Here is a 19624-nt window from a genome sequence, read left to right as displayed (position 1 = left end):
GTTATCTGGCCTAAAACTTTCCTGCTCTGTCATGGTTAGGATGGTCAGAGGCTCAGTGATCATAGAATCCCAGAATTGCTTGGGTTGAAGGGACATTAAAGCTCATCTCATCCCACCCCTGCCATGGGCAGGGACACCTTCCACTAGCCCAGGTTGCTCCAAGCCCCATCCAGCCTGGCCTTGGGCACTGCCAGGGATCCAGGGGCAGCCCCAGCTGCTCTGGGCACCCTGTGCCAGGGTCTCAGCACCCTCACAGGGAACAATTTCTTCCTAATCTCCAATCTAAATCTCCCCTCTTTCAGTTTAAAGCCATCAGTTCTTAGCATCACTTTTGTGATCTCTTCCCAACACTTGTCACAGTGCCAAGAGCCGTATCTTAGGTCTGCTGGCTGATCTTTTTTTTTTCTTTGCTGGGTTTAAATTAGTGAGTTTGAAAGGAATTGAAAATAAGCACTGGAAATGTGAATGTTTCTCTTCCATGGAGTGCTGTGATTGTCTGGGATACGGTCTGGGTGATGCACTGGAGAGCTTTGTGCTGGGCCCGATCTAAGCACTGCTCTGCCAAGTTTTGCTTTTGGAGAAGAGAACAACAAAAGCCTGTTTGAGAGGAGTTCCAAATGTGGATTTGGGTGTTGAGATTCCTGTTTGAAGCTTGGTTCAATCCTTTGTTAGGCCCAAATCTGTCGATCTGATCCCAACTGCCTGTCATGCACAGCCCACAGGAGTTTTACACACTTGTCACCTCCTTCATCACCAGAAACATCCCCTCAGAAACGTCTCAGGTGTTCCCACAGTAACACGGGCACCATTCCCAGGTGGTAAGGAGGTGACAACAAGCCTTGGCAGCCGGATCTGGGGGATGGGGCAGTTAATGTACATATTCTCCCACCCCGTGCTTTGTGGTTAGGAACTCCTGTGCAGCGCTTGATTTACAATATCCAAATGATCTGCCCTCGTGGCAATGGCAAATCACTGCTCTGAAGGGAAGTGATTAACTCAGGCAGCTGCTGCAGTTTATGATTCCACCATCAAAGCAACACTGACATGAACCCCTGGCAAAATATCCCGGAGTGATTTAAGAATGATTGAAGGATAACGAGCAGTGCTCCAAGAACAGAGACAAAATGTGCAGAGCTGGATGTTTACATGATAGGAGCTTCGCTGGTTGAACTGAATTTACATTTCACATTTTTAGGTTTTAAAAAAAGTGTAAGTTTTTGCAGGAATGCTGTTGTTTAACTTAGTAGTTTAGTAGTGTCTGGTTTAACATAGCACTGCCCAGATTTAATCCATCTGCATTTAGGGAAGACATGCTAGACAGCTTAAAATTAGAAAGAAAGAAATCCTAAGAGAAACACGTCAAACAGAAATGCTCTCATTCAGAGAAACTATTATTTAAGTGGACTGGATTTTTGTGTCTGTACCAGATCTGATTTTAATGAATAAAGATCTGTTTTTAATGACTTTTTCTGCTGGAAAACAGGCAATTTAATATCTTCTCTAAATATTCCTTTTAAAGCATGGAAATACATCATTAACAATTTACTCTTGTCTTCTTTTTTTCTCCTCTATTACTAGTACTTGCTTTGGCTTCAGGTCCAGAACTTGGCAAGCTAACATTTCTAGGTCTGGTTGGAATAATTGATCCCCCAAGGGCTGGAGTAAGAGAAGCTGTTCAGGTCCTGTTTGAGTCTGGTGTGTCAGTAAAGATGGTCACTGGAGACGCCCTGGAAACGGCTGTGGCTATAGGTACCAAACTGTGCTGCTTTCCTGGGGGTCTGTGGTGTGTCTGTCACATCAGTCAAATGTTATATCCCTTAATAATCAACTTTCTCATCGTTTTTGTGTGTGCAGTAGAGGCTTTAAAGGTCACTGAGTTTTTGCTTTTCCATTGAAATATTAAATGCAGTATAGAGCAGCTATGAACTCTGGGCCAAATTCCAGTAAATTAATTCCGCTATTTTAGCACCAGAAATGGCAAAACCTTAGTGTAAGACTCTTAAAAGACACAGGTGGCATTGCTGGGATTATAGAACCCACTCATATTTAGAGTGTGAGTATCTCTTTTCTTTGCAGGACAGAATATTGGTCTCTGCAATGGGAAGCTGAAAGCCATGTCTGGGGAAGAGCTGGACCAGCTGGCAGAGGCAGAGCTCTCCTCCACTGTCCAAAATGTAATGGCTTTGGTTACATAAAGAAGGCCTATTTCCAATAGCTCCCATCTAATATGAGATTATATTTTGTCCTTTTTTTGTTTTCAGGTTTCCATTTTCTTCAGAACAAGTCCAAAGCACAAACTAAAAATAATAAAGGTACTAAGAGCCTCTAAAATTCCTTGTGTGCCTCACAAAAACAAGGGGGAGGGAGCCTCAGCCCTGTACATGACCTGGTCTTCCCCAGCAGGATCAGCTCAAACTAAAGGACTGTAAAACCTCAGCTAGAGCACTGGCACTATTTCTCTGAAGGTATTAGCTGTGGAATTGGACTTGGTGATCCTTGTGGGTCCTTTCCAACTCAGGATATTCCATGATTCTTTGATTTTATGATTTCTCTTGCAAGCCTGGCCTGGGCATTTGAAAAACACTAGTGAGGTATTAGCAAGTATAACATCAGGAGAATGATTTCTGAGGGTTTTACTCCCCTCTTCTAACTTCTGCTGGAGTTGTGAGATTCCCTACACTCCTGAAAAAACAATCTCCTAATTCTTGCTCTGAGTTTTGTCCTTGGTGTGGTGCCGAGTTTGTTTTACCCTCAGAGCCAAACAGCACTTCTGATCTTTCAATATGAAAAGAGCAAAGCAAATAGTACAGACTCTGAAATTGCCAACAGGACTTGTTTGTCTTCTGGCTTGAGAGCCTCTGACCTCTCCCCTCCCACAGGCCTTGCAGAGGGCTGGTGCTGTGGTGTCAATGACAGGAGACGGTGTCAACGACGCCGTGGCCCTGAAATCCGCGGATATCGGGATCGCGATGGGACAAGCGGGGACAGACGTCAGCAAAGAGGCTGCCAACATGATCCTCGTGGATGATGACTTCTCAAAAGTGATGTAGGTTTAGTGACTTTCTTGCTCTTCAGCTACTTTCTGGCTGTCCCCTGCAGCAAGCCTGTTGCGTGAGGAGCCCTGGGAATGAGGCAGGATGCAGGACATGGAAGTGGAGAGCCCCAGTGTGGCTCTGACTCGTTTTTAGTTGCATACATGGCAGTGACTTTCCTTCCAAGTGGTGCTGACCAAGCCACCTCTAACCTGAAAGCCCTGGCTCCTCATTGCTGCAGCTAACTGGGTATCTGAGAGTACCTGGAAGTCTGGGTAGATCAGAGATTTTTTTAGTCAAAAGCTGGACTTGATGATCCTTCATGATTCTACCTCGTACTCTGCCACATCCAGGAAGCTCAGAGGAAAAACATAATTTGCAATGCTCTGTTGGCTCACAATAACAGAGAGAGTGGGCAGGGTACGTACAGTGAGTCTATAAATAGGTCCAGGCCTGCTCTATGAACCAAAACCTGGCCCAGGTTTTCAGATCTACTCGTTGATAAAGGAATTGTAAGTGAGAAGCTGCACTGATGGCCTCCTCCTGAGCTGGGCTCTGAATTTCTACTGAAATAAGGGCTACAAAAGACAAATTGTGTTTTGAGTGTCAGAGGGAGCTCAACGTAAAACAGTGTGAGTGCTCTTTACTTAATTAACTCCCCTCTCCCTTCCAGGAATGCAATAGAAGAGGGAAAGGGAATATTTTACAACATAAAAAATTTTGTCCGGTTCCAGTTGAGCACGTAAGTTCCTGTTTGCTTCAGCTCCTGTGAAAGCACCTTTGGGGTGAGGCCCTGCAGAATAATGTTCTTCTGTGCTTTGCAGGAGTATTTCAGCTTTGAGCCTAATTACCCTGTCAACAGTGCTCAACCTACCAAATCCACTCAATGCCATGCAGATCTTATGGATCAACATCATCATGGATGGGCCGCCAGCACAGAGGTATGGAAGAGTTAAATGAGCAAAATAATCTTGGCTTTTGCATGTGTGAATTTGGCTCATAAAGTGTTGTGATTCCTCATCAATCATCATCTGTGGTTGGATAAGTTGCACTTTTGTTCCCTTCTGGTCTTTCAGAAAGCACTTCGCATTTACTTGGGGTTTTCTGTATTTTCCTGCTTTATGGTGGAATCACTTAACTATTCCATTTTTTAACCAGGAATAGCCTGTTATCCTGAGAGCATCACCTGCTGGTAGAATGGGCAGGGAATAGTGGGTATATGCCCCAAAATCACAAGACTTAGGAACCTCATGCAAGTGCTAATTACAATAACAGCTAAATATAATTACTGCTTCCACATTATGCACGTCTCACAGTTAGCTCTCACTCTCAGGTGGGATACTGGTATGATGATCTAATGTTATTTTAGCAGCTCAATATGCAGAAAAGGCCTTTGGCATCAGTGTCATGGACAGATTTGGGCCTTGTGTCACCTTGCTTGAATATTCATGCCGTGTTCCAAGGAATTGCATCCTCCAGCTCCATCCTGGTTTCTCAGGATGTCCATTTGGGGACACCCTGCATTCATTAACACATCCCTCTGCTTCTCTTGGAGGCAGCTTGGGGGTTGAACCTGTTGATAGGGACACCATCAAGCAGCCCCCCCGGTGCATCACGGACACCATACTCAGCAAATCGCTGATCCTGAAAATCTTCATGTCAGCAATCATCATCATCAGTGGAACCCTCTTTGTCTTCTGGAAGGAGGTGAGGGAGATCTGCACTCAGATCTTGTTTCCATCAGGGTGGATGGAGCACAACAGTTTCTGGAGGACATGAGAAGGATTTCTGGAATCCATCCCGTTGGGAAGGATCAGTGTGGGCAGAGGGCTGAGAAAGCAGGGTCAGCTCCTAGCTCTGCTCCTGCCTCCCTCTGCTACCTCTAATTTGGAGCTTACAGTCTAGAATGGGAAACCTATTACTTGATGTGTCATCAATACTTTAAGGGACTTTCCCCTCTAGCTTTCCATTTTCCCAGCAGAAAATGCCAAGTACAATGGATTGCTGTTGGTAAATTATTACTTTAAGTTTCAGTAATTTAGTTTAGAACGTTCTTTACTCAAAGTCCACATCAGTTTAAGAATTTAAAATAGGGTTGATAAGATCATCAACTCTAAAATGAGCAGAGAGAAATGAATGCTACCTATAACAGCTAGAACTAGATTTACTCCTTTGTTTTACTACCCTTTGATTTGACTGGGCTCATTAAAGGGAACATTTAATTCTTCTATTGAATTGGCGTATTTTTGTAAGGTTAAACTAACCTCTGAATTTTTGTGTGCTTCCAGATTCCAAAAGGGGGCATAACTCCTCGAACCACAACGATGACTTTCACCTGTTTTGTGTTTTTTGACCTCTTCAACGCCCTGACATGTCGCTCTCAGGTGAGATTGCTCTGTCAGCAGTAATTTCTTGTCTCAAATCACAAACATAAACATTAGAATACCAGCATTTTGCCTAGTAAGGAGTTTTATAATTTAAAGCAGTATGATTTTTATCAACTTTTTATATAGATAAAATTATCCTTTACAGTTCAAGTGCAACTACACTTTCAATTATACAGCTCTAAGTTAGTGTTTATGTAACTTAAAAAGTAATGGAGTTGAAATGTAAAGTATCAGGGTGACATTTAGCTCCAACAGAGATTGGGAAAAGTTAAAATTTTTTTTTTCCCTGCTCTAGACAAAGTTGATATTTGAAATCGGCTTTTTCCGAAACCGCATGTTCTTGTATTCCGTGCTTGGGTCCTTTTTGGGACAGCTGGCTGTTATCTACATCCCTCCACTACAGAAGATCTTCCAGACAGAGAATTTAGGAGTTTTAGGTAAGTTGCAAAATCAATAATGGTTTGTTTGTTTGTTTTTTCCTTAAAGTGACTTTAGAAAGCAGATGCCATTGCTCTGTTAGCTCCCAACACATCACTGGTAGGGGAAACCAATCTACAGCTCCTATACCTGGGTATTTAGAGAGCTGTACCCAAATAGCAGCAGTATTTAATATTATCCCAGCTTAGATTCTGAATTCTAATTTACTGCACATAAATGCAAGTAAATGCAGACATGCCAAGACTTTCCAGGAGCTCTGTATGATGATATTTCCCAGATCATTATGCTGACACCCCCTTTGGAAAGAGCAGGGTTTCCCAGCTGAAATGCACCACAGATTCAAATTAGAATCAGCAAATTCCACCCCAGCACACCGTGTTATGTCTACATTAGGCTGTTGTCACAAGCAGGGGGCAGGGATTCCAAAGGATTCCTGTTTCCACCCTCCAAGGGGACTATCCCAGCTGTGGGTGTTACTTGTCTGTTGTAGTGGTGTCCCTAATTCTCAACTGGGAAGGGCAGCCAGGGGTTCATCAGCACAATTCCCAGCTGCAGAAAAGCCCTGGGCTGGGATTTTTGCCCAGCTGAGCTCACCTGCACTCTCTCCTCTCCCAGACCTGCTGTTCCTCACTGGCCTGGCTTCCTCAGTGTTCATCGTGTCCGAGCTCGTCAAACTCTGTGAACAGCGCTGCTGCCACCCAAAGCACACAAAGGGATGTCACAACTGACTCAGATTCTCTAAAATACACTTGGAGCAGAGCTGTGATGCTGGATAATCCAAATCCATGGCTTTGTGATGCCACACATCCTTCCTGAAGGTACTCAAGTGCATCTGTACCAACAGTCCCACACCAGAGACTCTTCTGCCCACTCCAGGTGAGTTGTTTGCAGAAACCTCCAGAGTGGCTCCTGTTTTACACCAAGAACAGGTATATTTTTATAGCACCAATCTGTATGTCCAGAAGGCTGTGCTAGTCCCAGACAAAAGAAGTTTCACACCTGTACAGAAACATCTATTGTGCCTGAAATTTTATTTATTTAAATCAAAATCGTTTTTATTAATAAAATCTACATTTTAAAATGTTACTGACAAGCATCTGAGTGAGACTCATGATTTAGACATGTCCTTTTATGTTGAATTAGAGGAGTGGAAAAGACCTGCCTTCAGGCATTTCTTTTCCTTCAACTTACAGCATTTGTGGATTCCCAGGTATCCAGCCTTGATTCAGCAAGACTTTCAAGGAAACTGTGGGGAGCTGTCAAACAGAGCAGGCAGCTGAAGTGCCAACCCTCAGCTGTCAGTTTTTGTACCTGTGTGACTGACAGGAGAAAAAGGGAAGGCTGATCAGACCCAGTGCACAGCAGAGGATGGATTTAATGGGAAAGGGACTCGCTTTCACAAGAGCCTGAGCATAAAGATGAGTCAGGAACAGAGCAGGGATGTTGAGCTTTGCAGCTGGGTCAAGAATTGCACAAAAGAGACTGAGCTGTTCAGATCATAGCAAAGCCCACTGCTGACAAAAGCCTTCTGGACATTTTTAGGTGTATGAGCATGAAGCCCAGATTTCTTAATCTTCAGGTTAAAAGAAAAATTGAGTCTATCCCAAGCCCATCTTTTACATTTAAAGAGCAATTTTGAGTAATCCCATCTGGTGCTTACATCAGTGAGTGTCCTAGTAAATAATGCTTTGCTGAGACATTTGCTGAAGTACCATAGTGTCAGTTTTCTTCTTGCCCCAGCTTAACACCTTCAAACTGAAGAGTCTCAGACACAAACTTGTCAAAAATCTACAATTTCAGAGGTCAGAATGCTATGCTGATAGTCACAAGATGATGTTTAAACAGGATTACATTTTGAAATCATAGACTAGAAAGAAACAGTTATACTGATACTCATTAAAAATCAAAACCTGGCCACTGAAATATTTTTGGTGGAGAGTAGCTTTGTACAATTCACTTTTTTTTTTTAACCCTTGCAGATACTTTCAGTTCTCAAAAGCAAGCTTCTACCTTGTCATGGAAGGAAAGTAAAGTCTAGCTATTTATTTTATGGTTGACTGCAGAAATTCAACTGTCTCATCCTGTATGCCATCCACTTGGGAGTATTTAAATAGGCTTAGTCACTGTTAAGTGAAAAAGACCTCTGAGACTCAGAGTGGGAGTTTGAGAATGTTCAAACAAAAGCTGCTATCACCACACCTACAGACAGCATCATGTACTTACTTGCTACTCCTTACATTGCACAATTTAACACTATTAATATATATAGAGAAGAAAACTATACAAAAGTATCAGTGCAATCGTTCTGATGGTATATTTTTTTTACAAATTTGGGAGACTATCTGGTTTCTCTAAGCAAATACAGGATAAAAAGGACACTATGCCAGGCCCCCCACAGCACTCTCTGTGCTGGAACAAACAGTATAGAAATGCCCCAAGCATTAGTTCAGGTACTCCACAAAACACACAGCTGAGTCCTAGGATGCCTGGCTGGAGTGATTTCTTCATGCTCTCCTTTCAAGGCTAAATTCATGTTGTTTAATATAATTTTTAGAAACGAGATCTACATTAAGGCACAAGTGCAGATTGTTCAGAATATTCAAATCCGGCTCCCTCACAACAGGTGGGGGGAAAAAATCACATACAAGAAAACACCAAGGGAAAGAACATGAAGGAAGGCCACATTATCAGGAATTGTAGAATTCTATTGTTACAACAGTTTTGCTGTAAGCTGCAAAGAAGACAAACTCATGCCAGGACAAAGGGGGTTTGACACAGTCCTTTTCCTCAGGAGGAGAAACACTGACAACCAGAGACACCAATAACCAAACTTTTTGCTGAGTTAGAAATTACAGCCCCTGGTAGAAATCAGGGTTATTTTTGACAAGTTAATTACACATAAAATTAGCAAGGTCAAACTAATAATTACTGAGAGATGGGAACTAATTCAAGTAGAAAAAGTCCTGAGTGTAAGAGACCTGACAAAACTGGTGCTGACTGGTGAACAGCCACAAAACAGAGCACAAACCCCAACAACTGCATTTCACATTCTGGGGATATTTTTCTATAATAGAGTAATGATTAATTATGTGGAAATAAAGTGTACAGCAATCTTCTTTAAACATTTTACACACATAACCCTGATTTTTATTTCTTTCACAAGGTATCCACAGATCCTATTCTCAATTAAATGTGGCTGCTTCTTACTCAACCTTTTTAAAAGCCTGATCTTTCATTCCAGTCTCATGAGGCTACTAAAGAATGTACCTTCTCTAGAGAATTCCTGCTGGAGGTATGGCCCATTTTTAGGATAAATATGGCTCCAGTGATTCTGTTCCAAGTTTAAAAACCTACAGACAAGTTTCTGCAGAAGCAGGTGAAGTGAGTTGGACCAAGGGTAGTGTAGTAGTATAAAATTTGTTGCTGTATAACTGTTCTGGACATCTTACAGAATATGGAGTCACCTGCTGAAAATCTGACTTAGAAAGCTTGAAATTTAATGCTTTAACTGAAGCAATGCAAATTAATAGCACCCTTCATATGGCATCATGTGGACTATGCTATGTTCACCAATGCAGGACATCATTACAGTCTGTAAGCTTTGCTGACTCATTCCATTGCATGCAAATAAATATGTGCAGTTGAGGTATAAGAGCTTTAATCAGTGCCTTGAACAGGCTTTATAAATATGTAACTATGTACATATCAACTCTCCAAGACAGAAAGCCATACTGTCAGTAACTTCTGCTGCTTTTCATTTAGTGTGCAGACATGATCTATGGGGAATGCAAGCAGATTCATATCCAGCTAGACCTTAGCCATGCCTAATGATTATGTCCCTCGTTACTTTTTCTGTCCTCCCCAAACAAAACCCTTCAGGCAGAAGAGTGCATTAGACCTAAATATTACACAAGTACAAGGGTCAAGCTTTGTCCCAGACAATTAGGTAAATTTAAGGGGGGAAAAAAAGGGAAAAAAATCTTGTCCAAGGAACATTAACACTTGGAAGCAAATAAAAGTAAAGGTTTTTCATGTTACTGTGGCTCCTTTAGTTCTCATCATCATCATCATCTTCATCCTCTTCAATGGGCTCCCGCAGACCTTCGCTCTGACGACTTTTTCCAGCCATTTCTAACAAGGCCTGAGCCTGAGGATCCACATCCAGGATACTCTTCTTGCCTTTTCTCTTCAAAACAAAATAAAATACAGTCAATTTAAAATGTCCATACCAGGCTACAGGGAAGGGACACACTCTAAAGTCCCTAAGTGATGTGGTCTGCAAGCTTGGCACAATGGAGAAGATGTATTTCCAATTCCAAAACTCACTGGGATACATCAAATGATTTTTACTGCTGCAGCTACACAAAATGGCCATAAACTTTTCCTAGGATGACAGTGAACTATTTCAAGCTTATTCAGGTTACAAGCCAGCCAGGACATCCTGGATAACCTCACCTCAGTCTGAAGTGCTAAAGTTTTTAAAGAAGAGATCCAGTTACAATTCAACATTTTCTGTAAACAGTTTGCTCTGTTTCTATTTAGAACTATGTGTCCAGCGAAGTCAGGGCACATGAATTTAGTATGAAAAGAAGTGAAAAATAAATAAATTTTAAAACCCCACCAAACTGTACAGACCAGACAGTTTAGTAAGAGAATAAATTGCAGGGATAGAGGAGACTGGAGAGAGGGCTCCTACTCATTTCCAAAAATAAACCAAGTGCAGAAAGACTGGCATAAACCTATTCACATAAATTTATTGTAAAACAATAGTAAATTTAAAGTTACTGATAAAGAAATCTTTTGGGTCTCTTCATGAATTACAGATTAAACTTTCCTTGAGAGTTTCCAGTGCCATCTGTTTTAGAAACACTGGGTTTTACTGAGCCCCTCCAAGGAGGTTCCTCCCAGAGACCATTCCTCAATATCAAAAAGGCCTTTTGAAATTCAGAAAAAAGTACTGCTACTCTGACTTGATCACCTCATGGCTCCTGATACTCCTTCTTGTTGGCACCCTCAATAATTCCACTACTGTTTTGCTATCTGCCTGCTACAAAACTCATGGCACCACAGGGCCAGTTAAAGAAAATGTTATTCACTACAATGGAGAGACAGTGTTTAAACAGAAAACAACAACTGTGAGCTTTGCATTCACATCTTCTGTTCCAACCAGGACACAATTTCATAGGTTCAATTCACAATTTCACCTACCCCTGCACTCTCAGGGGCATCTCCCACTGCCCAAACTTCCATGGCATCCAGTGTAAAATCCTCTTTAGCTGACAGCTGGGGGCTGTTGTAGGTGGTGCACCGAGGTTTGGCTTTGCTGTGGCCCTTCCCATAGTCACTGTCTATCCAGAGCCCGAAGTAGCCATGCTGTCCACCCATACCCTGGGAAGAAAACCAGCACATCAAACACATCCTGCACAGGGAAAACAGACTGGGAAAGTTAGGAAACCTAAGAACAAGCTGCTGTGCTCAGTATTTATGCCACACTTCTGTGAGTAGGTGAAAGAAGGGGATTCTGAGTGAAGCTGGGCCTCTGCACCCACATCTGTTATTCCTGAATACAAGTAAGAATTTACCTGAGTGATACTGGCCTACCTCTAAGCTTTACAGAATACAAATATCTGTGAGCTGTGCCAGAAATTTAGCTCCTGGTTTCTGTTTATTGACTAACAGTTCCATTCCAAACAGAGGGGCAGTGCTTGGGTTTGCTGCCTCTTTCCCATTTAGGAAAGTATCTACAGAAACCAGTAATGTCATTTGATGTTGTTCACTTTCTCTAGAGCAAATTAATTCCAGCCTGCTGCAATTCCCAAAGTTATGGGCACATAATGCTCCAAAACTGTAAAGCATTTTCAAGACAGGTGGTGTGTTGTAGCTCTATAGAAACTCCTCTGCATCTGGAGAGCTCATCTGTGAACTTGAGTAAGAGGAGCTCCTGCCCCTGTCATCACACAGCAGCAGCAGCAGCTACTTGCAATGTCTGCACTCTAATTCTGCTGGGCCTTCTCCTCCATAATTCCAAAAGCAGCTGGCATGGCAGGGAGAGCAGCCAGTGGAAGAATCCTCAGTTACACAGATCACTGTTTTGTGCTGCTTCTGGGATGCAAATTTCCTCAGAGAATAACAAGTGAAACAAATCTGCTCTCCAAAAAAAACCCCAAAAAACCACAAAACCCTTCCAAACACCAGCCACAAATCCAATTTCCAAATCATCATTTCTGAATACTTACAAGTCCATTTGGCATAGTCTGTTGGCCATGGTTTAAATACATGTAGTGGTCATTGTACCCTGTGTATGTGTATACAGCCAGAGTGGGGAAAACTGAAAACAGAAAGCATCTGTTGTCACCTGCAAACAGAGAAGCACCTCAGGTCAGACAAGTGGGCAAGCAATAACTTGCCTACAAATAGAATAGAAAACATAATTGAAGCTGAATAATTCAAAGAAAGCAGCTACCACCTCAGAAAGCCAGTAGATCTCCCATCAAGATTTAGATCTATTTTTTATTCTCAATGAACTCTGTGTAGCCACAGGAATCAATGCAATTACAGGCTGTGATCAAGGGCAGAGTCAGAGGCACCACTAGGACATTATGTCACTGTGTCACCTAGCCCAGATTGCACTATATCACCTAAAACTGGCCAACTGATAGATCTGTACAAATTGGTGTGAGTGCAGACACCCCCAGTTCTGACTACACTGATACATAAATCAGTTTAGAGTCGATGATTTAGAGCAATTTTCACCATGCCCAGTTTGGTATTCAGAGGCACCTGAGCTGTGCTTGCCCTGTATGCTTTATATGTTTCTCTATCAGGGAAGAATACAAGGAAAGGGATGTGTAGTCAGTGTAAAATAACATTATACTGTCTGAAGTGGTCATTTTCAACTACTCATTCAGGACATGAGTTGAGTTTCTAATGTAGCCAAAGTGAGGATTCCCAGCAACATCAAATACCCAAAGCCCACTTTTTTTTCTTCACAAATCCATCACAAACATTCTTTACAAAGAGTCCTTAAAAAACCCTCTCTCTCCCCACCTAAGTTTTAAGGGAACAAGAAGTTTAGCTTGTCCAAAGAATCCTCTGGCTGCTGGATTTTAGAAGGGGAACAAAGACACTGCACAAATGGCAAGAGGAGGCTCAGGTGTTCCTGATGGAGGACTGCCATCCTGTGGGCAAATTTATTTAGACACTAATTCATCATCTGTGCTCTATTTCCTTCATTTTAGTTTAATTTTCCATCTAAGCAGCTACAGGGCTTGATAGATTTCCCTGAAAACTTGTTCTGTGATCAATAAGTCCTGCAATTTTAAAAGCCTTACCAAATAACAAACAATAAATATTAATCAGCAACTCGCCTGACTGCCATGCTAAGAGTAACCTTGCGTGTGTTCTATATTCTTTGAAAATTAGTGTTATTTTTGCCACAGAAAAACTCACTTGAAGTGTAAAAAACACTGTGGCTCATTAAAAAGCCAGTATCCACGAAGGGGACAGGATTCTTGTGCCTGTACAAAAACCAGGGAATGTTTACCAGAGATACTAAAAAAAGAAAAGTGAGTATTACCTTGAAACTGTGGCTTCACCTCCCAGGAGTGAGATGCAAACCCACCAAAGAGGAAACCATCCACGTCCCTTAGGATCACTATGCAAGGGCCTTTGTTCACTATATGGGCACACAACTGTGAGAAGCTTTCCCCATGCAGCCTGGAGGAAAATAAAAGCTGCCACTTGTGCTGCAGCTCTGCAGGCAGGTGGGAGTTGATGTAGATGATGGCTGGGATGTCAAAGAGACTGGCAACTCCTCTTCCTTTGATGCCTTTGCAGTGGGGAACCAGGTTGAGGATGTCGTTGGTTTGGTCTGGGAGGGAATGCAGGACGTGGAGGCCTTGCCTGATGACAACACTGAGGAAAACTGAGATCTGGGGAACTCGGTACACCCAGTCCTCAATGACACTTTGATCAAAATTTGTCTCCAGCAGCTGAGAACCCACGGGTTTTGTCCCATCTAAAGAACAAGACACACAGGGACAGGAGTAAGTCTCACCGTCTCGAAAATAATCAGGCGATTTTTAAGTGTAAACACAATATTCCATTGTTGTAATGAACAGAAAACCACACATGAAAGGAGCCAGCAACAGTAAAGTGTCAACTACATTAAGCAAATGCAACAATAAAACTGACAACCATTTACCTGTGGCATTCTTTGGCTGGGCTGTCATGATTTAGAAGCACGGACTCCAAGCTACAACTCATGAAATGTTCTTTGCAAGACACCAAAATCTGTTATTACAGCAGTGCAAAGATAGACTTACGCTTTATAAAAGGACATAGCCATAAATATATGATAAATTTTATTTAAATAAAAGATATTCAGATGCCCATGCCTGTCACTTGCAAGTCAGGTATTTGTAAAATAGACATGTTCCACAACAAACTGGGACTTCAAACCAAATCTCACCTGAATTTAGGGGAGAAAGATGGTAAGCTAAATAAATAAAATTCCCATGTCATTTTCTAAGCACTAGGTTCGAAATTTTGGTCTCACCCTTTGAATTCAAAGATGTGACCTAAAGAGAGAAACTCTCATGAGATCACTGATTACACAAGCTCTGGGATATGCTGAATCAGGGCTGGCTTACCTGGAAGCTTCAATTCCGAGAGCAGCTCAGAAGCCAAAGCTTTAACTCCACTTGAAGAATCCCTCGTATTCTCCAAACTCCAACCTTTCAGCTCCTTCCTGTAGCTCAGTACGTGGACTACAGATGTGATCAGATCCTCTGTGAACTTTAAAACATCACCATTTTGGTATTTCTTAAATGAAATTTCCAAGAGCTTCAAACGACTGTCTGAAGATAAAGTCAAACAGTACTGACACTGTAATCCCAAAGGCAGAAACATCTCTTGCCATGACAAGTCAGGAACTACAGAAATGCTATTTCAGTGTCATAGGTCTTGAAAAGGATCCTTTTTCAAGACGTTTGATACATGTTACTTCACAAAGCACCTCCATAAAATAGGGAATGAAAGAGGGAGGGGAGGGTCACGTTTTGCAGTGTAGGAGCTGCTGGTGAATTACTGTTCTGTGATATCTCACTCTGTCACCTTGCAAGCTACATAGCTGATCCTGTAACTAAAGCTCTAGAAAGCATTTTGCTCAGTTCTCAGAAGCACCAGTCACACCACAGCCCTTGCTGGCTCTTAACTATTGCCCTGCTCTCTTACTGTCCACCCAACACACATTTAACTGCTCGTTTACCTCTTGGATTTGTTTGCCCTTCAGAGGCCCTCCTGTCCCTGCGATCATTCTCATTATTATGCTAATCTTCTCATCTGCATTCCCTTTTAAGAGGTTGGACATAAAAATTACAAACTGCTCCTTCGAAATCTGTTCACTCAGCCCAGATGATTTGCCAGGCAGGTCAATGCTTTTCATTCCATTGTACAAACGAAGAGTCATTGGCTCTGGCAGGGGCTCCCGGGTGTGTGCCTGCAGTGAGAGAAACAGCAAAGAGCACATTTTACAAATGAAGAATAACTGATGTATTTCAGGTAATCTGTGCTGACATACAGAATATAGTATGAGCAATAAACTTTTGTCAAAGAGCTGCTTTGCCAAGAGAAAAACTAAAAATCTCTATTTTTATAGTGATTTTTTTAGTGATTTAGGTTGATACTGTTTTTCTAGAAACGCCATGGACTTCAGAAAAGCAATACTGTAAAGTCTTAATAGCGTATAAGCAAAGGGTTTCTAGGTGATAACTCTGGTGCAAAGGTTGCCAACTCTGCCAGTACAACATTCCAAATTGTGTTTTAACTCTGCTTTTGATAGTGGAGGTCACTTAAAAGGAAAGTAGTGTTTTCCATATCTCAGTTTTGGCCTCAAGGCAGTGTTTAACCCTACATGCACATGTAGAAACAATCCTGGGAAATTTCTCTCTGCATAGCAACTAATTGAAGCACAGATCACCTGATTTTTAAAAAGCATCCCTGATGTTAGGAGAGAGTCAAAATCAGCACTTATTCATCAGAATTGCATGCTTGGCCCTTTGAATTGAAATCTAGCTGGAATACATCATCATTCATCACAGCTCTGTGGGAAAGATCTGACTTTGGATTCAACTTTCAGAGTGTTCAAGATAATTACACTGTTTAAAAATAAATCATCTCAAATACATGCATGCAGGAGGACATGATTACCCAGTGTCCTCACTGTGCACAGCACTGTGCACAACGTGCTGAAGACCTGACCTGACTCTTGCACACGGGGTGTAGCTCAGTGGGGACTGTGCTGAAATCAGTGGAGCCCCACATGCCTAAAAGCCCTACTCCACTCAGGGGAGCTGCTATTACTGATTCCCTGGCTCAATGCCACTCCTGTGGAAGCCACCTGGGCTGCTCCTATTTGCTGTTAATGGCTGTTGCTGGGCACAAGAGATCCAATATCCCGAGCTCTGTGCTGCTTTCACTGACGTCAGTGGTACAACTCCCATTGATTCCAGCAGGAGCAGAAACAGCAGCCACAGCCTTTCACATCAGAGTGCTCCACAGGGAGGGAGGGATGGTCACAGGGGGTACAGCTGTCTTTGAGAGGCTTTCTAAAAATCCTACATGAGCCTAAAGTGGGAGAGGCAGCAGGGAACACTACTAAAAGATTATACTCAAGGGTTTTTTACTTCACACTGCTGAATTACCTACCTAATCCCACCACTTCACTGCGCTGTTCCATTGTGCTTCTAGCTATTCCAAAGAGTGGACCCGGGGTGCAAAAAAAGGAGGTGTGTACAAAAGGAATCTTTAATAACCCTCTAACTCACATCTCTGATAGTTCAGAACCCTTGTTTTAAATGGCTTCAAGAAATAATCTGGAGGTTCTTGCTCCAGCTGCTTCCCAAGCTATGCAGTGCAGCCTGCCCTGGCCCAGAAGATGTGTAACCTAAGCAGAGCACAGGAAGTGATGCTTGGGGCCTCACCAGTGTTACCAAACTGCTGCTGGATCAAATCTGTCACATCTCAGTCCAGCCCAGGCATGAGCACTGTCACCTACAAGGCAGAAATGGCATTGCCACTCTCCCTGCACCTACAGGAAGTCTTCAAAAAGATTTTAATTTAAGCTGGTAAACAAAAAGCCAGGAATGGAAAAGGCAAATGTTCATCAGAGATCACACTGATCTAGGGCAAAGCAAGAAAGAGAACTTCTTCCAGGTCCCAAACAAATAACAGGCACCAAGGACATTGGATGAATTAATGCTGAAAAACCAGGCAGTGGGAACATCATTTCCAAAATTGGTGCTCCAAAAACCGGTGACAGCTCATGAACAGCCAGGCTGCAGGAAGGCTGAAGCTGGTCTGTATGCACAGGCATTGCTGAACACCTTAAAATAACCTGCTGCTTTCAATGAGTTTTAATTTGACTCCATTATTTGTGTAATACATATCAAACTGCACTTTACCACTACATTCATTGGGCCACTTAGTTCCTGACTAGCTGAAGGTATTAAGGATTCCAATGAATCATTTTTCTCTTGATTAGAAAATGAATGCAAAGTTAATCAGAAGCATAATGCATGTTAATTAGCTAAAACAGGGAGCCACAGCTTAATCAAGTCAAATTGAATTCTCTGCTTTTAGTACAAATGAAGAGATTAGAGACAGTGATGTGTTGAGGGAGACAGGCATAACCAAATAAAAACTGACTTTGTGACAGCTTCTCAAGACAATCTGTAAATGATCCCCCACTACAGACTCCAGGGGGAAAAATATTCTTCCCATTTTTCAGGTCTCTGTAAAAATATTTCCATACACCCCAACTTACTTCAGAATCAGGAAAGCTGCAAATGGACCCAAAAATGCAATTTAAGAAATTAATGCAAACCTGAAAGTCACTACTCATGTTAAACTGCAAGCAAAAGTTAAATATCCATCCTGCCCCAAATTATGAAAAATTAAATTGAGATGAGCAATCCTTGAAAAATAACTATTGCCACATCTTTATAGCTTCTTTCTGGAATTCTGTTCAACGCACTACATCCCAGATATATCATGAATAACAGATTGTCTTGCCTGTAGTGCTGCCAGAGTCACAGTTTTCTTTGTAGCTTTGGCATTTTTTGCTCCAGCTGAGCCACTCAGTCCTGATAAGGTATTGAATAGTCCATCAATGTCAGACTGCTCCTCAGGAAGAAATCTGGAAAGGTGATTCTGATAAGCATTGCTTTCTGCATTCCCCATCTTTTCAACCTGAAGCAAAGAAAAAAGAATCAAAAGAAACATTAAACACAGAAAGATATCACAAGGACCATGAAAGACACATCAAACAGACTAACATACCAGTGCAAGCTTTACAAGAAGAGCAAATTAATAGCCTTACAGGAAATTATTAAAACTACTGTTTTGTCTCTGTATTCACCCAGATTTCACAAACTTGGAGAACATCTGAACCGTAACTGTGCTTTAAAAGCTAACAGTCTGACAGCTCTTTGCTAAAACCACCCTGGCCACCAATGCAAACCTGTCACGTCTCTATCAAATGGAAAAACCAATATGACCTAATGGTTAAATTAGTTTATACAAAGTGACCATGAGTTTGACAGCTGGAATACATCCCTAACATGAAGGGAAAAGCCTGATAATGGATTAGTTATGACAGACTATGCTGCATCTTTCTGGTGCATTAATGGACTACAGCTAAGTTTGCCAATATGATGTGGCACTAAAACACATCACTGCAAAGTCTCTGAAAATTACATGAGAGTGTTTTTTTCTAAGGACATAATACTAAAATCATTTGAAACAAAGTCACAAAAACATTAAGGAACACAATTCAAGACCCATTAAAAACACACAGATTCATATGAAACCAATAAATCAATCATTGGGAGTTGGTACCCACAGAATTAAGGTTGGCGATAGGGGGGTTGGTTTGGGGTTTCTCTGTTTTACACATTTAGTGGTACAACTATTTCTCTCAATGTCCCAGGAGTCACCTGCATTACACAGATTTGATTTTTAGTGTTGTCTGGGCTCTGGTTTTCTCCCTGGAGCAGCACAGCGCAGACCTAACAAGGCCTGAAATCCCAAATTCCACCATGACCACAGTGACAGCCACCACTACCATCAGCATTCCCATATGTCTGGGGGAAACGCAAGTCTGGGGTGACAATATGAAAAAGATGAGATGAGCAATAAAAAGATCGTTTTGTAGGGTTTTTTTCTGCAAATCCCATGTCCTTCCTGACACCTCTCTTTTGCAGACGAGCCCATCACGCAGCCCTTCAGCCGCCTCCTCCGAAGGACGCACTGCTGAGCCTAATGCAGTGCTTCTGTGGGTAACTTTGTTTACCGTAAATAAGAGGCCGAGTTGTGGCTGCTTCACCTTCAGGCCTAAAGCCTTGTCTGCCTGAGGAAGATGTCGGTCGTCGACAAAACACCGAGGGGTGAATGGAAACCACTTTAACCTAGAAGACAGACCGTGGAGATATTGTTAATTTAAGCAGCGAAACGCTGGAAAAAGGGGGTCCTTGGACGGTTTATTCCCGGTGTGCCCAGCTCAGCTCAGCTCAGCCCAGCTCAGCCCAGCCCATCGCTCCGCAGCCGGTGACGAGGCTGAGGCTGAGGCTGAGGCTGAGGCGAGCCCCCCGCCCGCCCCTCGCTTACCGGCAGGGCGGGCCCGGCCGCTCTCCGCCCCCGATGGGCCCCGCGCTGTGACACCAGCCCGGGCCCGGCCGGTGCCATCCGGCACCTCCGCCCGCCCGGCCG

The 19624-nt window shown here is 42.5% G+C and overlaps 2 protein-coding genes across 5 annotated transcripts in view; one reads left to right on the top strand and one right to left on the bottom strand.

Moving 5' to 3' along the window:
* The window catches only part of ATP2C2 (ATPase secretory pathway Ca2+ transporting 2), a 25705-nt gene extending 18762 nt beyond the window's left edge, over positions 1-6943 (top strand). The window contains exons 18-27 of the mRNA XM_042027107.1: positions 1579-1749; positions 2077-2174; positions 2262-2312; positions 2880-3046; positions 3706-3774; positions 3857-3973; positions 4592-4739; positions 5321-5416; positions 5715-5856; positions 6473-6943. Of these exons, the coding sequence (XP_041883041.1) occupies positions 1579-1749; positions 2077-2174; positions 2262-2312; positions 2880-3046; positions 3706-3774; positions 3857-3973; positions 4592-4739; positions 5321-5416; positions 5715-5856; positions 6473-6585 (1172 nt within the window). The 3' untranslated portion in view covers positions 6586-6943. The remainder of the gene's footprint in view (positions 1-1578; positions 1750-2076; positions 2175-2261; positions 2313-2879; positions 3047-3705; positions 3775-3856; positions 3974-4591; positions 4740-5320; positions 5417-5714; positions 5857-6472) is intronic.
* On the bottom strand, positions 6872-19624 carry MEAK7 (MTOR associated protein, eak-7 homolog). 4 transcript variants are annotated; one of them, XM_042027109.1, is made up of 9 exons: positions 19523-19608; positions 19209-19323; positions 17930-18106; positions 15126-15356; positions 14509-14653; positions 13434-13874; positions 12094-12212; positions 11066-11245; positions 6872-10043 (listed from the first exon to the last, which is right to left on the bottom strand). In XM_042027109.1, the coding sequence occupies exons 3-9, from the start codon at positions 18095-18097 to the stop codon at positions 9906-9908; spliced, it is 1422 nt and encodes a 473-aa protein (XP_041883043.1). In that variant the 5' UTR covers positions 18098-18106; positions 19209-19323; positions 19523-19608; the 3' UTR covers positions 6872-9905. The 4 variants fall into 4 exon arrangements, with proteins under 4 accessions (XP_041883043.1, XP_041883046.1, XP_041883042.1 ...); XM_042027112.1 differs by having other exon boundaries at positions 19242-19323; XM_042027108.1 differs by lacking the exon at positions 19209-19323 and having other exon boundaries at positions 19523-19624.

The sequence above is a fragment of the Corvus kubaryi genome, unplaced genomic scaffold, assembly GCF_017639235.1.
Source record: "Corvus kubaryi isolate FWS band 111438036 unplaced genomic scaffold, C.kubaryi_AGA036_p1.0 37300, whole genome shotgun sequence".
NCBI lineage: Eukaryota > Metazoa > Chordata > Aves > Passeriformes > Corvidae > Corvus > Corvus kubaryi.
The sequence above is the reverse complement of the archived record's forward strand: the minus strand, read 5'-3'. Positions and strand labels throughout refer to the sequence as shown.